Source organism: Phascolarctos cinereus, unplaced genomic scaffold (assembly GCF_003287225.1).
Source record: "Phascolarctos cinereus isolate Bilbo 61053 unplaced genomic scaffold, phaCin_HiC Scaffold_5;HRSCAF=322, whole genome shotgun sequence".
Taxonomy (NCBI): domain Eukaryota; kingdom Metazoa; phylum Chordata; class Mammalia; order Diprotodontia; family Phascolarctidae; genus Phascolarctos; species Phascolarctos cinereus.
In genome coordinates, this window is record NW_027555958.1 from 276566621 (window position 1) to 276588196 (window position 21576).

Genomic DNA, 21576 nt, shown 5'->3' on the forward strand with positions numbered 1-21576 from the left:
ATTATGTTTCACATGAATGTACATATATATAAAATTGCTTGCCATCTCAGTGAGCGGGGAGCAAAAGAAGGGAATGAGATAATTTGGAACTCAAAATTTAAAAACAAAGACTTAAAATTGTTTTTATATGTAATTGGGGAAAATAAAATATTGAAGAAAAAAGAAAAACACTAAATTACAAGGGGGGTAATTCTCAGAGTTGTACTTTGAACAAAGAGGAAAAAATGAAAATAAGTTAAAGGGATGATGATGGATGATGATCTGCATTCCCACAGAGGGGGCAGTCTTTTGGAGAGGATGGGTTAAAATGAGATCCCTTGATCAAGTTAAGGTGTTACCCTTGGCTAAAGTGTTAGGTCACCTCATCATGTGAGACAGAGGGGAAAGAGGAGATAGTGGCAGAAGGCATCTGAGTGGTAGGGGATGAGGAAGAGGATATTTTTTTCCTACAAAATATAAGGTAAGGGGAGGAGGAGCAATGGGAAGTTTGAGGAGGGATGAAAAGGTTTGGAAAAGCCGCTGTTCAGAGTGGGATGTAGTCATGATATTTTCTGGTTTGTGGTCATAGCATTATGTGGCATGGGTAGGGAATAGGACAAGTTAGGAAGACATGGATTCGGTTTTTTAATTAAACTTTATTTTTTTCTCAATTACATGTAAAAACAATTTTTAACATTTGGTTTTTTTTAAATTTGATCTCCAAATTCTCTCCCTACTTTCTCCTCTCCTCTCCTTAAGAAGGCAAGCAATTTGCTAAAGACAGTACATGTGAAGTCATGCAAAGCATATTTCCATATTAGCCATGTTGCAAAAGAAAACAGACAAAAATACCCCAAGAAAAATAAAGAAGTAAAAATGAAAGTATTCTTTGATCTGTATTCAGACTCTCTCAGTTCTTTCTCTGGAGGTGGAAAGCATTTTTCATCATAAGTCCTTTGTTGTTATTTTTTTTTTTTCCTGTAGAAGATAGGATTTAAAAAAATTAAAATTTTTTTTTGTTTTTATATAAATTTATTTATTTTTAGTTTTCAACATTTACTTCCACAAAATTTTGAGTTCCAAATTTTCACCCCATCTTACCCCTCCGCCTACCCCAAGATAGCATGCATTCTGAATATCCCTTCCCCTAGTCCGCCCTCTCTTCTGTATCTCCTCCCGCCCCCTTCTCTTATTCCCTTCTCCTTCTGTTTTCCTGTAGGGCAGGATAGGCTTCTGTAGCCCATTTCCTGTATTTCTTATTTTGCAGTTGCATATGAAAACATTTTTTTAAACGTGTTTTTAAAACTATGGTTTCCAAATTTTCTCCCTTCCTCCTTCCCCACCCACCGTCATTGAAAAGGCAAGCAACTCAATATAGGTTATACATGTGCAGTTATGCAAAACACTTCCATAGTAGACATGTTGTGAAAAACTAATTCTATTTCCCTTAATCCTGTCCTGCCCCCCATTTATTCTATTCTTTCTTTTGACCCTGTCCCTCCTCAGAAGTATTTGCTTCTGCTTACCCTTTCCCATCTGCCCTCCTCTCTATTATCCCCCTGTTCTCTTGTCCCCTTCCCCACCTATTTTCCTGTGGGGTAAGACAGATTTCTATACCCAATTGAATGTGTATGTTATTCCCTCCTTAAGCCAAATGCTATGAGAATGATTCACTCATTCCCTCTCACCTTCCCCCATTTCCCCTCCACTGTAAGAGCCTTTTTTTTTTGTGAGATAATTTAACCCCCTCTACCTCTCCCCTCTCCCTTTCTTCTTCTAGTATAATCCTCTCTCGTCCCTTAATTTTATTCTCCAGGTATGATCCTTTAATCTTCAACTCACCCTGTGCTCTGTATCTATCTATCTATCTATCTATCTATCTATCTATCTATCTATCTACACATATATACAATTTTTGCCCTCCAACTATCCTAATACTGACAAAGTTATAAATATCATCTTTCCATGCAGAAATGTAAACAGTTCAGCCTTAATAAGTCTCTTATGATTTCTCTTTCCTGTTTACCTCTTCGTGTTCCTCTTGAGTCTTGTATTTGAAAGTTATATTTTCTATTAAGCTCTAGTCTTTTCATCAAGAATGCTTGAAAGTCTTGTATTTCACTGAATGACCATTTTTTCCCCTGAAGGATTATATTCAGTTTTGCTGGGTAGGTGATTCTTGGTTGTAATCCTATCTCCTTTGCCCTCCAGAATATTACATTCCATGCCCTGCAGTCCTTTAGTGTAGAAGCTGCTAAATCTTGTGTTATCCTGATTATGTTTCCACAGTACTTGAACTGTTTCCTTCTGGCAACTTGTAATATTTTCTCCTTGACCTGGGAACTCTGGACTTTGGCTACAATATTCCCAGGAGTTTTCTTTTGGGGATCTCTTTCAGGAGAAGATCTGTGGATTCTTTCAATTTCTATTTTGCCCTCTGATTCTAATATATCAGGGCAGTTTTCCTTGATCATTTCTTGAAAGATGATGTCAAGACTCTTTTTTTGATCATGGCTTTCAGATAGTGCAATAATTTTAAATTCTCTCTGCATCTATTTTCCAGGTCAGTTGTTTTTCCAATGAGATATTTCACATTGTTTTCTAATTTTTCATTCTTTTGGATTTGTTCTACTGTGTCTGATTTCTCATAAAGTCACTATCTTCCAATTGCTCTATTCTAATTTTTAAGGAAATTTTCTTCAGTAGCTTTTGGACTTCCTTTTCCATTTGGCCAATTTTGCTTTTTAGGGCATCTTCTCCTCCTTGGCTTTTTGGACTTCTTTTGCCATTTGGGTTAGGCTATTTTTTAAGGTGTTATTTCCTTCAGTATTTTTTTGGGTCTCCTTTAGCAAGCTGTTGACTTGTTTTTCATGATTTTCTTGCATCACTCTCATTTCTCTTCCCAGTTTTCCCTCTACTTCTCTTATTTGCTTCTCAGAATCTCTTTTGAGCTCTTCCAAGGCCTGGGACTGATTCCTATTTTTCTTGGAGTCTTTGGATGTAGGAGCTTTGACTTTGTTGTCTTCTTCTGGTTGTATGTTTTGGTCTTCTTTTTCACCAAAGTAAGATAATATAGTCTGACTCTTTTTGTGCTGCTTGCTCATGATCCCAGCCAATTACTTGAGTTTTAAACTCTTTGTTAAGGTAAGAGTGTGCTTCCAATGTGGAGAATGTACTGTCCCAAACTTCGGGGGTTTGTACAGTGTTTTCAGAGATACTTGTAGGGACCTGTAAATTTTCAGTTCTTGCAAGGTGTTATGATAAGGGGCGAGGTGTTTACTCCTTTCCTGGCCTGTGCTCTGGTCTGTTAGTGACCACAAGCACTCCTTTCTGTCCTGGAACTGTGAGGAGGGTTTTCTCTACACAGCCACTACAAGCTTCACCATGCCAGCAGTCCTCCTTGCCCCAGAATCCCTGCCCAGAACTGTGACCCAGATCCAAGCAGGGGCAAAATAAGAGATTCCTGCCTCAGCACTGGCAAGGAGATCCCTGCAATCTCCCTCTGATCAGCTACTGGATTCCCCCTGAGTCTGTGGGCCGGAAGCTCAGGACGCAGCCACCACCCCAGGGCCCACGCTCTGCGCTCTGGAACTGGCTTTGAGGCCTAGGTCCTGTCTCACCAGAGAAACAGACTTTTCCCACTGACCTTCTAAGTTGTCTTTGGCGTTCATGGATGGGGAGTCTGGAGACTGCCACAGCTGCTTGAGATTCAGTCCTCTGAGGCCTGCTCCAGGTTCGCTGTGGCCTGTGTGCCCCTGCTGCACTGTGCTTCTCTATCACCCCGGTATGATATACCTTTCCAGTCAATCATCCAGGTTGTCTTGGGCTGGAAATTTGTTTCACTCTGTCTTTTTGTAGGTTCTTCTGCTTTAGAATTTGTTTAGAGCCATTTTTTATAGATATTTGGAGGGGCTTGGGGGAGAGCTCAAGCAGGTCATTGCTTTCATTCTGCCATCTTGGCTCTGCCCCCTAGAAGCCATCATAAGGCCTTTGTAATGGTCTTTGATTGTTGTGTTTCTGAGAAGAGCTAAGTTGATCATTATACGATATTTCTGTTACTGTATACAATGTTGTCTTGGTTCTGCCCACTTCACTTTTCATTAGTCTCCCAGGTTTTTCTGAAAGCATCCTGCTTCTAATTTCTTATAGCACAATAGTATTCCATCACAATCATATAACACAACTTATTCAGCCATTCTCCAGTTGATGGGCATTTCCCTCAGTTTCCAATTCTTTGCTACCACAAAAAACTGCTATAAAATATTCTGTTTCTTTGATCTCTTTGGGATATAGGCCTAGTATTTATTTATTTAAATATTTTTAAATATAGCAGTTATATTGTTGGGTCAAAGGGTATGTACAGTTTTATAGCCCTTTGGGCATAGTTATAAATTTCTCTCCAGAGTGGTTGAATCACATCAGAACTCTACCAGCATTGGATTAGTGTCCCAATTTTTCCACATTCCCTACAACATTTGTCATTTTCTTTTCTGTCAAGTTAGACAATCTGATAGGTGTAAGGGGACCTCAGAGCAATTTTAATTTGCATTTCTCAATCAATAATGATTTAGAGAATTTTTTCATAAGACTATAGATAGTTTTGATCTATTTTTGTGAAAATTAACTGTTCATATCCTTTGACCATTTATCAATGGGGCAATCACTCATATTCTTATAAATTTGATTCAGTTCTCTAGATGGGTTCAGATCTTGCTTCAGACACTTTATGACTTTAGGAATATAGCTCAACCTCTGAGTGAAATTTCTCCTTTGTAAAGTGAGGGTGATATTCATACCTTGTTAAAGAGTTGATATAAGGATGAAGTGAGATAATATATGTTTTGCAAATCTTACAGCACTGTATACAGCTATCATTATTAATGTTAAGTTGGATTTTGTGTTGTTGATTGCTACAGATATTTATCTTTCACATATGTTAAATGTGTGGAAAAAAATAATAGTTATTAAAAAGTTTTAAATGTTTACAGATTTTAGAAAGAAAGAACAATGAGATAGAAGAATTGAAAACTTTATATAAAACTAAGCAAAATGAAGCTGAAAATACTGTTAGAAACCTCGAGAAAAAAGGTGATGTAATATAACCCTTTTAATAGAAAATTTCATTTTATTTTCTTGTAGATAGGTGGTTGTAGATAGTTACACATATATGTATATATGTGTGTGTGTGTGTATTTATGTTTTTTATAACCAGAGTACCTGTTGGGAATGGGGGACCTAGAATAAATAAATATACGCATATTTCTATACTTACTCATGATAAGTGATATTTTTTGGAAGGGAATTTGGGAGAATCTTATACTGTGCCTACTTTATATATAACCTCTTGATCATGTGTATTTTATTAGACCTTCTTTGAATTACAGTTTAAATAATTGTAATGAAAATGGGCATTTAAGTCACCAGAAAAATATTTTGCATAATTTTTTAGAGAGTGACAGTAGAATAAATATGCTTAAGATTACCAATTTATTAGGATGATCATGAGAAATAAAATTATCTTTTGATTGCTGTATTAAATTAGCAATAACTTTTTAAAGTTGTATCTTAGATTCATCTAACTCTTTTGATTTTTTTTTGACAGTCCAGACTCTTATTCGTGACTCTCAAATGATTAGAGAGACTAAAGAAAATCAGATTGTAGAGTTAAAAAAATTATGTGAACAAAGCACAGAGTCCTTGAACAATGATTGGGAGAAAAAGGTAGAGTACATAAAATAAACAAATAAGAGATAGAATTTTATTGAGTCATTTTGTGAAATACTTTTCATTGATCAAACTCTCAAAATGTAATTATTTAAAGAATTGTGTTAATATAATGTTTGTAATGACTTATGCAACTGCTACATAATACTCAGTGATATCCACTTGTAGGGCTCTTATAGTTGAAGATTTGAACTTTTTTTAGATATAGTCCTAAGACAATAGCGTAATTTCTTGCCTTTTCATTTAGTTGATGCAATAGAAATCTTATTATTCTGAACACAACCACTCCATTTCAAGAGAATTGCCTTTCTTTTGAAATTATCTGTAATTTAGATTTTTCAAGAATTCACATTAATCTGAATTATTAAGACCACACTTAAATTTAGCAGCAGGCAGCAGCACAGATAGTGTGCTAACACTTTGTTGCCATGGGGTCAGCCACATTGAGGACTGGCGTGGAAGTTTAGTTTGGATAGATTCATGGGTTTGGGTTATTGTTTTTTTTTTCTCTCTTTGTCTTCCCTTAGTTCCTAGTTTCCCTAAATTCAAGATGTTGTTTTCCTGTGCTTATTGTAATTACATGTAATGGAAAAACTACTGGACCAGGAGTCCAAGAACCTAGACTTGAGTCCTGACTTCTACTACTTATTAGCTGAGTGACCTAATCATTTTTTTTTTGGCTAGGCAATGGGGTTAAGGGACCTGCTCAGGGTCACACAGCTAGTAAGTGTTGTGTGTCTGGGGCTGGATTTGAACTCAGGTTCTCCTGAATCCAGGGCTGGTGCTCTATCTACTGCACCACTTAGCTACCTCAGTAAAACATCCTTTTGTGGGGCAGCTAGGTGGAGCAGTGGATACAGCACCAGCCCTGAAGTCAGGAGGACCTGAATTCAAATACGGCCTCAGACCAAACACTTGACACTTACTAGCTGTGTGACCCTTGGCAAGTCACTTAACCCCAATTACCTAAAAAAGCAAAAAATAAAAAATAGAACATCCTTTTTTTTTTTGAGGCAATTGGGGTTAAGTGACTTGCCCAGACTCATATAGCTAGTGAGTGTCATGTATCTGAGGTCACATTTGAACTGAGGTCCTCCTGACTTCAGGGCCAGTGCTGTATTCACTGTGCCACCTAGCTGCCCTTGAGTGACCTAATCTTCTCTGAGCCTTAGTTTCTTTGTTATCAAAATAAGTATAATAATATCTATCCTGTCTGTCTCACAGGATTATTGTGAGGATCCTGAAAATATACATGAAAGTGCTTTGAAAGCTTTAAAGTGATATGCAGATATAAGGTGTTATTAATATTTGTGTAGTTATCTCATCTTCTATCTTTTCCTAGTATCCCCAGTCCCTGATTTGTTATTTGAGATCTCTTTATAGGAAAACGGAAGAAGAGAAAGTTTTTGCTCAATTTTTTGCTAATAAGCATATTGATATTTCACTTTGGAGCAGAGAGCCTTGTGTGCAGTAGTAATACAGTAATATAAAAACAATGAAGCTATCAATAAATCTACCAGGTAGCCATGAGCACTGTTAGGTAATGCTTCCCAAACTGGTTAAATAGGAATCACCGAGGAGAGCAAGTTATCTGTAGTAAAGGAAGCCATGTTTTACCAGTGTCTTCTAGCCCCTCATGGCTTGAGAGGGCTGAGGTAAAATCAAGTACCTAGACAGCTCAAACTATTGTGTATGGTCCTTGGTGGTATGCCAAGGATGAAGAGATCCAAGATCACATAAGACGTAATCAAACTAAGGCCTTAAGAGTGTACATGGATTTATTCATAATTTCAGAGCACTTATAGAATACAGGTTACTACACTGTCATCATAAACAGATGGAATTTTACAGAAGTGACAATGACATTTAAACAATTTGAATAATTTAGTTTCCACCAGGTTTGTAAAGTATAAAGTGCCTGCCAAGGTGTTACAACTTGCCCTTTGTCTCATCTTGGAAAATGTTACCATTACTTTGAAGAATGGTAAAACTTCAGAATGCTGGAAATGTCAAGCAGCAAAAGGTACTATTAGATATTAATGTAGACTCTTCCTAAACACATGGAATATTGATGAAAGGTCATATAGTAATTAATATAATAACAAAATTTAAAAATACCATTATTATTAGGGATAAGTACTGGACCTGTAATTTCCCTGGTATAGGGAGTCCCTGATGAGGAGACTCCCTCTATCCATGCAAGTCAGCACCTTCTTTGTAATTTCCAATTTTAAAGAGCTGCCTAGAGCTCTAAGAGATTTAAGTCATTTTCCTGAGATTGCACAGTGAGTATGTGCAGAAGAGGAGCCCTAAGGTTGGCTGTAAGGCTGGCTCTCTATTTACTATACCACTCTTCCTTTATTATTACTATGGGCAATCTCCTTTTTAAAAGGCTTATATTTCCAAAGTTATTTTGAATAATTATTTTGGTTTTAAGGCTAAATTACAAAAACCTCCTTAGACTATAATGTACCACAGTACATTTACATGTGATGGCATTTAGGTTGTGTTCAGGGAAGACTAGTACCTCTGATGTGAGGGCTGCTGAGCCCTTTTCAGGACTGCTTTCTACATTTGATGTCCATCTGATCCACCTAACTGTCAGTTGTGGCTCCAAGAAGCTGTAGCATACCCACTGGCTACCCTGTGGTAAACCATTTCAGCAGATTGCTAAACCAGGCTGAGAGTAACTGAGGGTCTCAAAGCCATCAGTGAGTTGGGGGGTGTTGACCCCAAGCATGTGAAGACTTCCCTTGGTGGAATGGGCGGATGAGAATAATTTGTTCCAGTGGTTATGAAGGCAGCTGAAGGAGGCACTGTGGAGCACTTAGAGCTTGGTTAGACATCAAAGGCACCAAGATTATCCACTGCATCTTGAGCCATTACCAGTTGTATTGACTCAGTCCTGTCACGGGCCTGTGATGACTCTGAAGGAGAGTGAGGCTAAAGACTTCGTGCAACTCTGCCTCACGTAAACCCAATTTACTCTTGAATCAAAAGATATCACCCATACCATTTAACATTTTTACCTATCTCAGACTCCTGTGATGAAGTAGCAAGTGCTGATACACTGGGAGTTGTAGTGGCAACCCTGCACATAGGTGACCCAGGCCATCTTCTCAGTGGAAGCAGCGGTGGGATTTGGCAGCCTCCTGTGTGTCTGAGCGGCCTTTTAAGAAGCACACTGCTCACTTGTTGGTGTGAGGAAGGGGCTAGAAAAGGTGCTCTAAAAATTGTCTGCTTACGCAACCCTGGCCTGATTACCATGGCAGGTGGAGATCCCATCCTGTGGTGAAAACACACACAAAAAATTACAAAAACATCTGTCAGTTTCATGATGGCATGCTCACCTGGGTCCTGGATAATGGGCAATGCCAGACGTGCTTGCCTAAAGGACTATATTATGGAGAACTCAGACAGCATGAACGCTCACCTGGTAGTCTGAAGAAGTGAGACAAGGAGACTCTCGAGGTCTCTCTATAGAACTTTGGAATTGATTATGTGACATGGAAGACACTGGCACAGGACTGTTCAGCATGGTGTGCCCTCATCAGAGAAGTGCTGTGCTCTGTGAACAGAGCAGAATTGGAGTAGCTCAAAAGAAATGTGAGATGCACAAATTTAAAGCATCCACCCCAAATGTTCACATGGACTATTTGTGCCTGACCTGTAGTAGAGCATCCCAAACTTGTATTGGGCTGATCAGACACAGTCAAATGAAGGGTAACTTGACTCTAACGTAGTGATGTCATTTTGATCCTCTTTGATAATGAAGGACAACAACCAACCAACCACATGTACTAGGTCATTATAATTACATAGTATAGTCATATTTATTAATGACATTATAGTTATCTGTGTTTATGTTCTTTATTTTACTAGACTCTAAGTTTTATGAGGGCAAGGACCATGTCTCATTCTAACTTTGTGTATCTGCTTTGCCTAGGACAATACCCTGCATTTAAAAGTTTTTTTTAATAAATGCTTATTGAATCGAGACTAATATAAATAATGCTATTTTAGCTCTTCTTTGCTATGATTTATAACATTATTTCTATGGTGCATGCAACCTTTGTCTTGACTTGGAATGCCAGGATACACCTTTATGTGAATTGAGACCAAACAAAGATTCTGATCCATTGCCAATGGTGTGATGCATTGTGGTATATCATAGGTCCAGTATTACTCAAGTTTTTCCTGTGTGGCTATATTTAAGTATGCAACAACTAACATAGGAATTAGTGTCACAGTCTGTTTTGGGGTATATGATAAGCCCAACTAATCAGTCTTACAAGCATGATCATCAGTTGTGGTATTAGGGACCTAGGGATTCGTGCATTGAATGATTGCTCCGAAGATACATATTGAGTCTAATCATGACATCATAGAGACTGTGTAGTTACACAGACTGATGGTAGAGCTTGAAGAATATTGAGGTTATGTTCAAACTTTTTTGTGATTGGTTAAGCCTACACATAGCCTATGATTTTTTCACTGGAAATAAAGAATTGGATGTTGTCACTAAATTTTGCAGCTTATGACAGAACATTCATTGTTTATGATGCATTGATTGGCAAAGACTTAATCATTTCATGAGACTTTTGAAGTCTCTGAGAGGCTGATTCAGAATATGGCATTACACATAGTTTCAAGCTTTAAACCAAGCTCAAAGTATATGGGGCAAAACCCTACATACTTAACACAGACAGCGCATCTGTCTTCTTGAACTGGTTCATCAGCGTCAAATAGGAATAAATTCTACATTTAAGGATTAGCCATCCTTATTTGGCATGTATAGTGCAACTTAAGATTTTGGGGAGGATTTTTTTTATCCAAATTTGCTATTTTATACGAGTAGTATGGTAAGCATTAACGACAAGGAAATAACATCTCTATTCATTGCTCTTTGTACAAACAGTAATTTCTTATGATTTATGACTAATTATAGTATTATTCAGATCAGGCAACATATGCAGAAAGTGCCAAGGGAATTCCACCTTTACAGTCTTTTCCTGATAGGTATTTTGGTATGAGACAGAAATGCTTACTCATGATTTAATTGTTTAAATTGAAAAAATGAAGTAGAAAATGCAAAATGTTTCTTAATTTTCACATTTAATTTGAAAAACAATGTATTTTTGTGACTTTTGAATTATATTCTGTGTATTTGAATTTTGTAATATTTCATTTGTCAATGGGTTAAGGATCTGTAATTTTGTCAGTGCAGGAACTTCCTTCACCAATGTAAACTGCAGCACCCCTAAATTTATTCTTTAAAATTTATTCCCTTTCTCTCTCCTACCCTGATTTTGTCAGTCTAGGGAACTCCTGTTCAGGATAGTACCATTAATGTAGATTATCAACTATTGTGTAACTTCTGGTCTGAGAGAGTTGCCTGGAGCACTGAGATGTAAAGTCAATTAATTATACATTTTTTTATTAATTTATTTTGATTTATCAGCAATCACTTCCATAAGCTTTTTTGAGTTTTAAATTTTTCTCCCCCTCCCCTCCCCTCCCTACCCAAGACAGAGTACAATCTAATATAGGATATATGTGTGTGTGTGTGTGTGTGTATGTATATATATATATGTATATATAGCAAATAGTATGCTTCAATCTGCATTCAAATTCCATAGTTCTTTCTCTGGATGTGGATAGCATTTTCCATCATGAGACTTTTGGAGATATCTTAGATCCTTGCATTGCTGAGAAGGGCTAAGTCTATCAAAGTTACTTATCGCACAATGTGGCTGTTACTGTGTACAATGTTCTCCTGGTTCTGCTCACTTCACTCAGCATCAGTCCATACAAGTCTTTCCAGGTTTTTCTGAAGTCTACCTGCTCATCATTTCTTATAGTACAATAGTATTCCATTACATTCATATACTACAACTTGTTCAGCCATTCACCAATTGATGAGCATCCCCTTAATTTCCATTTCTTTGCCACCACAAAAAGAGCTGCTTTATATATTTTTGTGCATGTGAGTCCTTTCTTCATTTTCATGATTTCTTTGGGATACAGCCCCAATTATACATTTATTAAAAGTTTGCCATGTGATTGGTACTGTGATATGCACTAAAGGTACAAAGAAAGAAAATCCTTGTCTTAAAGGATTTTGCCTTCTAATGTTGGAGACAACATGTAAATACATATGGAATAAATGGGAGGTAAAGACTCTCATTGGGAAAAGCCTCCTGCAGAAGGCAGCATTTGAACTGTATCTTGAAGAAAGCCAGGGATTCTGAAAGGTGCCATTGAGAAGGCAGAATGTTCCAGTCATAGTGGACAGCTAGTGCAAAGGAGATGGGAACTGCATGGGTGGATATGGAGATGTATGCTTTTCCAAGTTCATATAGCCCATGTGTCAGAGGCAGAACATGAACCCAAATCTTCTTTTCTCTCTGTTGGAGCTGGAGGCTCCAAAGAGTTTCCTTCATAGCTTCCAAAGAGTTGCTATGACCCAAAACTTCATCCTGCAGTCAATCTGAGAGTGAACTCTCTGAATTTAGACAGTCATTCAAAAGGCTTACTATATGCTTGTTACCTCATCGTAGGCCCTGTACTAAGTGGTGGGGATACAAAGAAAAGGGGAGAAAATAGTCCCTGCTCTCAAGGAATATACTCTATAGTAGGGACAGTAACATATAAATCATTAAATACTTAAACGATATATACAGAGCAGATAGAAAGTAATCTGAGAGGGGAAGTCACTAGCATATTTTTCAGGCAACAGGCATATACTCTATCATTGGGTCCAAGCTTGAAACTTTTCTGGTTTGTTAGAACTTGTCAGAATTAGTGCTCCACTGGGAAAGCCTTTGAGAATCTGAGGTTACTTGTATACCACAATGAGACAATCTAATATTGCTTCAGTGAAGGCTTTAAAAAGATGGGGATTTTTTTAAAAATTGAAAACTAGGGAGTTTCAGGATGAAAACCCTTCACTAATGTGGTTTTTTTAATTAAATTTTTTGTTTTTATTGTGCAGCTTCACAATGTGGTTGCAGAGATGGAGAAAGAAAAATTTGAACTTCAAAAGAAACATACAGAGAATATCCAAGAATTGCTTGAGGACACCAATGTACGCCTTAGTAAAATGGAGGAGGAGTACACGGCACAAACAAAGGCCACGGTAAGAATTAATATGCAGAACCTATAACTGAGTGTATTTTTTTCTTATACTGTCAGTCATTAAGAGGATAAATTAGTTCTTTCATCAATTTAGTTTTAGATTTCATTCCAGAGCTTATGAATCTGCTGATCTATTCATAGGATCATATATTTAAAGCTAGAATGGACCTTAGGGGTCATTGAGTCCAACCCATCATTTTACAGATGAAGGAACTGAGGCACAGACAGATTGTGATTTGCCCAAGCAGAGTTGGGTTTGAACTCGGGTTCTCTGACTCCAAATTCAGTGCTCTCTCATATCGTAGGATACTCAGAAACTCTAGGGAAAGACATCAGGAACCTCCCACCCCCAGCAAATAGATGCAAGACAATGGTGGAATTGAGTGACAAGATCCAGCAGCAAAGGCGATAAAGAACTAAAAATGTCAAATGCAGCAATTATAGGCATCAAAAGGAATTTTCCACTGACTTGCAGGGTGTGATGTCTGTTACTTTGCCATTAACAAGTTAAATGACTTAACCAGGGTCACACACCAAGTACCTGAGGCTAGCTTCAGTTCCTAACTCCAAGCTCAGCACTTTACCCACTACACTGAGTTGCTTTTCATGTTGAATGAAAATTTGAGAATTTATTGAAATCCATTGTTGCACATTTAGTATTGTTGCATTATCAAGATTTCATTGGTTTATTGTGGCTTTTCTCTTCTTTTCTCTTTTTTTCTTTTCATCTTCTGTTTTTTCTCCTTCCCTTTAATGCATTATTTGACTCTTCCTCTGTTTCCCCATGCTTCTCTGATGAAATCATATCTGTTAAGTACCTTGTAGAACTCTAAAGGGTTATATAAATATTAGTTATTATTATTATATACACTTAGAGATCTATAGTTGTGATATGGAATAAAAAGATAGTTGATAAAAATGGTTTTAAATCCCATTCCTCCTCATTTGATATAGGTTGGCAAATTTGTATAGTTCCTAGGAATTCATTGTAATGGCATTGTTCATTGTTTTATTCTACTTTTCTTGAATTTCAGAAATCTTTTTAACTCTTCTTCGTTGACCCTTGATATGCAGCTATTTTCTTTTTTCATTAATGATTTTATACAGTTTTTGGAATCAGTTAATGTTGTTCCTTAGAAAAAGGGGTGGGGAATTGAGGAGAGAGAAAAATAGGGAGTTGAGAGAAATTTTAGAAATTGAACTTAGGGGTCAGTTTGGTACTGAGGAAAAAAAAAGCTGAAGCTTCCTAAGAGGCATTAGTTAGTCAGCAAGCATTTATTATGTGCCTTCTGTGTGCCAGGCACTCTCCTAGGTGCTGGCATACAGAGAAAGGCAAAAAACAATCCCTGCCCTCATGGAGCTCCTTTCTTTTCTTTTTTTTTTCTTCCCCAAAGAACAACAAATCAAATTCCATAGTAATGAATTGTTACCAGAAAAAAAATCTACTGTGTAAGAATTTCTCCAAATCTATTTTTTCTGATAACTCTCCCCACCAAAGCTCAGATATATCTTCTTTTCAGAAAATAATTTCAAATCTCAAAAAGTTAAGTTACATGTTTAAAGGAAAACAGTGACTTTGATAAAATTTTAGCATTAATTCTCAAAATATAGATTTTGATGAACCAGTGATTTCATTTGTATAGTAAACTCTTCTACAAATGTAGGTAAGCGCCATCTCAGCAACTCTTAGTCTGAGCAGTTAAGTTATTCACCCAAGGTCACACAGCTCACATGTGTCAGAGGCAGAATTTGAACCCAATTCTTCCTGGCTTCAAGCCTGTCTTTCTTTCTACTGTTCCACAAAATCAATACCAACATTCTTCTGTAATCAAAATATCATGAAATAAAAAATACTCTTATTCAGTGTCAGAAATTCAGAAGTATATATCACATACCCTGCAGAATAACAAATTTATCTTTTTAAAAGAAATTTTCTTTGAAAACTTAATATCCATTAGTAGACAAGTAAGATAATGAATATAATATATAACCTATTTCTCCCCCCCCCTTTTTTTTTGGTCTGGATCTGTGATTTCATTAATGCAGAGAATTCCTAGCAAGGAAAATCCCCTTACCAATATAAATCAATAACTATTCTGTAACTTTTAGTCTTAGAGAGATGCTTGGTAGTATTAAGAGGTTAAGTGACCTGCTGCCTAGGGTCACATAGCCAGCGTGCATCAGGAGTAGGTCTTGAGCCTATATCTTCCTGAAGTCCAAGCCTAGGATCTTTCTCTGCCAGCCCTCTCTTCGCCACTCTGTGTTCTTTCTATCTCTTTCTGTTTCTTTCTCTCTCTCTGACTGCCTCTTTCTCTTTTCTACTTCCCTCGCCATCTAGCAAAGTATATAAAAATGAATTTTAAAAATACATTCATTTGCTTCGAGTCCCTCTGAGCTTTTTCTCACTTTATCATTAGTTTAAAAAATATACATAGTTGTTTAAAGTGTATATACAGTATTGACATTGCTTATCTTGTTTTGTATCACTTCTTATAGATATTTCCCTTGACATATATTAGCAGTTCCTAACATCTCAATTCAGGTACAGTCCCTCTATGCCTTATGTCAAACATCGTTGGCACTTTTAAAAATCTAATTTTATTTCTTCTATTAACAAAATTTTATTTTTTCTTCTAACTCTAACCCCCTTCTATTATAAAGAAAAAAGAAAAATAAAACCCTTGTAATAAAAATGCATAGTCAAACAAAAAATATTTCTGCATTAGTCATGTCCTGAAGAATCTATCAGTTCTCTATCAGGAGGTGAATAGCATGCTTTGCCATCATTCATCTGGAATCTTGGATGGTCATTATTTTGATCATGGGGAGAAAGAGGGAAAGGGAAAGGAAAGGAACAAGCATTTATTAAGTGCATACTCTGTGCCAAGTATTCTGCTAATAAACATTTTATAAATATTATTTCGTTTGATCCTCACTCACAACTCTGAGAGGTAGGTGCTATTATGATCCTGATTTTACAGTTGAGGAAATAGAGGTAGCAGAGGTTAAATGACTTGCCCAAGGTCACACAGCTAGTAAATATCTGAGGTGAGATTTGAACACAGACCTTCCTGACTCAAGGCTCAGTTCTCTGTACTATTAAGTTTTATAAAGTTATCTTTACACTGTTGTAAAAATTTTTCTCCTGGTTCGACTCAATTCACTCTTCCTATAGATTCATATAGACAACAATCCATTTAGATCTCTCTTAGTTTTTCTGACACTGTCCCTTTCATTATTTCTTTCACAGTAGTATTCTATTTCATCCATCTGTGAGGATTATAATTGCCCAATCTGCAATAAAAACCACAAAGCAGAGCTCTGAGCCAATGGCACTTTATTAAAAGGTCTATGGTCCCCACTAGTGAAGTGGACCTCAGATCTTCCTCATAATCTGAGATGCCTCCTTCTTCCAGGACCTTGTTTTTTTATGGGGTTTGATACCCAAATATGCAAGAGAGGCATGGTAAAATAAAGAATCTCATTGGTTGATATACCTTGCTCTTGAGGGGCAAAAATGACATATCATCTGGGTAGGGGATCACAGGTTGGGTGAAACATGGGGTATCTCCACTGATTAAGTGGTTATAACATGGTCACCTGCTCATGTTGGACAAGAGAGAATGGTCCAGAGGTACAAAAATAAGTTAGGGACTTTCAAAAGCATTGAGGTATTCTATCCATGCTGCATTTGGACATGAAATTTGAGTAAAACAGGATGGAGATATCTTTGTCAGCATTCTTGTGGTTGCACCAGTGAGCTTTGTAACTGGTAAGCAAATAGTGAACGTTACATTAAAATTTGAGGGGCATTATAAAGGCCTGTTGTAAGAACCTATCTTATCTAATTATCCCTATATGATTTGTGTAACATATCAAACTGATTAGTAGTGATTGGAATAGAGTAAGGATCCAAATGAATTATTTCTCACACATCTATCATCATTTGTTTAGTCATTCCCTAATTGATTGGCACCCCCTTAGTTTCTAATTCTTTGCTACCAGAGAAAGAGCTTTCAAAAATATTTTGTATATATGGATCTTTTTTTCTATTTCTTTGAGCTCTTTGGAAGGTAGGCTTAGTCATGGTAGAGCTGGTCCAAAGGATATGGGCTTAGTAACCTTTTGGACATAATTCCAAATTGCTTTTCCAGAATGAGTGGATCAACTAGTTCACAGCTCCATTAATATACATTGATGTGTCTGTTTACTCACATCTCCTCCAACATCTTTTTCCTTTTTTTCAACTTTATCAATCTGTTAGGTGGCAGGTGGAACCTCAGAGTTCCTTTAAATTTTCATTTCTCTAGTTATTATTGATTTGGTGTATTTTTTCATGTGGATAGTGATAATTTGGATTTCTTCCTTTGGAAACTGCCTCTTCTTATCCTTTGACCACTTAAATATTGTGGAATGACTTTTATTCTTATGATTTTGAAATGATTAAATTTATATCTTGAGAGACTCTTATCAGGGAAGCTTATGGAAAGATTTTTTTCCCCTGTTACTGTAGTGAGTAAAAATGATGCTGAGGAATGTTTTTTTTTCCAGGGCAAGATATCATTTTATTAACAGTAATGCATATCCTGTTAGTAAAACGGATTGCACTGGCACCTCAGCAAAATGCCAAGGACCTGACCATAATCAATTTTTTAGTACCCAAGAAATTGGTTCAGTGGCTCCTCCCTGTGACCAGAGACCCTGACTGAGGGTGGACAGGGTCTTTCAAACCTAGATGTGTATTCGTTCTGATTGGCCTGACAGTACATCATTTGGACTTGGCAAAGGTAAGACAATCCCAATTGGTAGGTGGGTTGGCCTTTAGATGTGGATGGTCACATCTTTCTCTGGCAATTTAGGGATGTTAATTGCTTGATGGGAGTCTACTGTGTCTTGTAATCTTGGCTAGAAAACAAAACTACCTTAATCAGGATTGCCCTGGTTAGTCTTCCCTTTGGAGACCAAGTGACCTCTAAATTTGACGACAAATAAGTAGGATAGGAGAATTGTCTTTTGGGGAGGAACCCAGTCCAAGCTGGTTTCTCTGTTTACTAGTAAACCAGAAGGGAGAGTCCCACTTGGGAGGAGCCTAGCCCAAGTTGGTTAAGGAGCAGTTGCCTTGGGATCTGGAAGTGATCACATTACTCAGTCACACCCTTTAGGAGTTTAACTGCCTGGTGAGCTAGACTGAGCAGTGGGATCTGACAAACTGAGGAAAAGGATGGATTTCAAATTAATATGATACAGCATAATATTAATTTTCTTTATTACCTGCTTCCATTCTGATTTCAGCTGTCTTTATTTTGGTGGAAAAGTTTTTAAATTTTATGCAGATTGTCCATTTTCTCTTCTGTGATCCTCTGTATCTCTTATATTTTTTCCCCCCATGAACTCTTCTATCCTTGTATCTGACAGTTATTTCCTTTATGATGTGATATTTTATATCTAAGTCATATATTTATTTGGAGCTTATCTTGATGTGTGATATCAGATGTTGGTCTAGTTTCTGGTAGACTCCTTTTTTTCCCATGTATGGTTATATAACAATGCAGTGAAATTGTTTACAAGCCATAATCCTGGGAACTAGTACCTAAAAAGAAAAATAAATCTATATCGCCTTACATATAGTGCCTCTCTGACAGTTCTCTAATATAAGTTGCAGAATAGCTAGTTTTGTATTGCTAAAGGGAGTTCCCTCACTGAGAGCTCTCTCCATCACAGATGTCTCCCATGTGGCCCATGGGCCATATACACCACACAACATTCTCGAGTGTGGCTTGGAGTAAATTAAAATGAATTGGGGAATATTTAGCAAGTAAACGAAAATAACAATAAAGCATAGGTAATATTAATGTTTTTTCCAAGTTATTTTGCACTTTGCAGGGATCCTCTTGTATCATTTAGTAGCCTTCGTTTCTATTTGAATTTGACATACTGCTCTACAACAATGAAATTATGGGTCTGTGTAAGAAAAAAAAAGGCCATATTTGAGTCAGGTGCACCTGTTTACCTGTTTCAACCTTCAGGCAGTGCGCCGAGATTTGCTCCTACTTAGCAGTACACTTATAAACTCTTTCTGGTTGCATCAGTATCTCCTTGTTACTGATATAATGTCTCTTGCCAGATTACCAGATTGAGTTTTCAGTCAGACTGTTTACTTGGGGTCCTGCCAGCTTCTGCACAGATTGCTTATTTTGGTTCCTAACCTGCCTCCCAGACATTCAGAACACCTGCTTTGTTCTTAGACCTTTCAGTTACTTTGGATTTCCTGTTCCTGCCTGACCTTTGATCTGTTGTTTTAACAAAGTGCTTTGGTGCTGTGTGTTCTGATTGCTTACTGCTGATCTAGTTTTGTTGAATACCTGATGTATTCATATCTTCACTAACTCTAGATTGCTCATCTTATTGCAGACCCCTAGCTGTCTTTGGACCATGGGTCTTCGAGTATTTTCTTGTTGTCTTTTCTTTTGCCAACTCCTTTTTAACCCTGTGTTCCAAGCTCTACAGTAACGTTCCTGATACTGGCCTTTTGACATCTATAATACACAGTCCTAGCTCCGATACATTGGAATTTACTGGCCTCCTTTTAGTTGTTTTTATTTATGCAATTTATCATATCTTTTATATATAAGAATATATGATCAAATGTTCAATATTTAAGTAGATCTATGACTTCTCTGATGTAGGTAGTCCCTCCAACCATGCGGATTACAATACCTTTTTCTTCCTTTGTGATTGCCACCCTTTGTGGTTGTTTTTTAGTCATTCCATAATGACCAACTTGTCAGGACCACGTGGACCGTAACACGCCAGGCCCTTTTATTTTCCCGCTGTCTCTCAAAATCTGTCCAAATTCATGTTCATTGTTTACCTGATGCTATGTATCCATCTCATCCTCTGCCATCCCCTTCTCCTTTTGTTTTCATTCTTTTCTAACATCAGGGTCTTTTCCAATGAGACCTGTCTTTTCATTATGTGGCCAAAGTATTTAAGCTTTAGCTTCAGTATTTGACCTTCAAGTGAATAGCCTGAATTAATTTAAGTATTGCCTGATTGGATCTCCATGCTGTCTGATAGACCCTCAAAAGTCTTCCCCAGCACCGTAATTTGAAAGCATTGATTTTGTAGAGTTCAGCTTTCCTTATAGTCAGGTTCTTATAACCATAGATTGCTACTGGAAAAACCATTACTTTGAGTACACAGCCTTTTGTCAGCAAGGTAGTATCTCTACTTCATAGTATGTTGTCCAGATTTGCCATAGCTTTCCCCGTGTCTTGCCACAAAACCTCTATAGATTGTCAATCTTATATTCTAGAGACTTTTTTCTGGGTTTTTTTAAACATTCATTGAGTTCTAGAGCAGCGCTTTTGTGGTCTATTTGTTATCCCTCATTCTCAAAACATTTGTCCATATAATTTTCTATTTTTAAACAATCTAAAAATATTTTTTATTTAATTTCAAATGTCATAGGATTTTAGAGTCTTAGAATAGAACTTAGAGATGATCTCTTCAAATCCCATCATTTTATAGTTTTTTATATCTAGCTATATATACATATATACATACACATATACATGTATGTGTGTGTTATACACAAATGCACACATACACACATATTTTTATATATAGTTGCTAGGTAACACAATAGCCTCCAGGCCTGGAGTTAGAAAGACTCATCTTCCTGAATTCAGATCTGGCCTCAAACACTTACTAGCTCTGTGACCCTGGGCAAATCACTTAAATCTGTTTGTGTCAGTTTCCTCACCTGTAAAATGAGCTGGAGAAAGAAATGGGAAACTACTGTAGTATCTTTGCCAAGAAAACTCCAAATGGGTCATGAAGAGTCAGACACAACTACAACTGAAAAAGACTGAACTTTTTTTTGTCATGCATCTTTTTTATGCCACTCTTCATTTAATTTATTATTAGTACCTTGCTGCAGCTTTCATATTCCCACTATGAATCTTTCATTGTCCTTTTTAATTCTCATAATTGTTATTCCTTGAAGATTATTGTGCTTCTTGGAGCTTGGAGCTAGATAGCATCACTTGAAAAATATTGCTATTAAAAAGATGAGTTTTAGGACTTCTGGGAGTGAAGACAGTGAAGTAAGCTGCTTTCACCCTCCCTTACTGACCTCTGAAAGCTCAGAAATTAACACCCCAGGAAAAAGCCTGGAATAGCTGAGCCAGCAGAAGGACGAGGTACAGCAGTCTTGTAGCCCAGGAAGCTTGGGGGATTAATGGGAAAGGCCCTTCTTGCTCTGGAAGAGGGGGAGCAGTGTAGGATGAGAAGCATCCCAGCAAGCCAGCGACCGTTCCCATCTCAACAAACCAGGGGGAGATCCTGAGCCCCATGGTGGTGGAGCAGGCAAGCACCAACACCAGGACCCATCCCACCCTGCCAAGGGCACCGGTAAACACCAGGTCAGAAAAACATCATCTGCACTGGCATTCTCCAGCAGCTACATCTCCTAATGCTTCAGCACAACTCCAGGTTGGCAGACATCCTCAAGTAACCAAATATTCAAGTGCTTTAAGGAAGCCTGGGTGAGCAGGCATCCTTCAGGTGCCAGACCCACCTACCCCAGGAGCTTCAGTCTTGCTGACCACAGCTCAGCACCAGGGAAGCTGCCAGACCCCTACAGCCCCCACCTGCCAGCACCTGAGGCCGTAGCATATAAAGCCAGTGGCCAAGTCCCGGGCTCCCAGAAGAAGAAGCTTGAGTCAGTGATCC

General features: G+C 37.5%; 1 protein-coding gene across 1 annotated transcript in view; it reads left to right on the forward strand.

Moving 5' to 3' along the window:
- Window positions 1–21576, forward strand: part of CEP112 (centrosomal protein 112) — a 460933-nt gene that overhangs the window by 94940 nt on the left and 344417 nt on the right. The window contains 3 exon segments of the mRNA XM_021000956.2: window positions 4968–5067; window positions 5582–5700; window positions 12698–12841. Of these exon segments, the coding sequence (XP_020856615.1) occupies window positions 4968–5067; window positions 5582–5700; window positions 12698–12841 (363 nt within the window).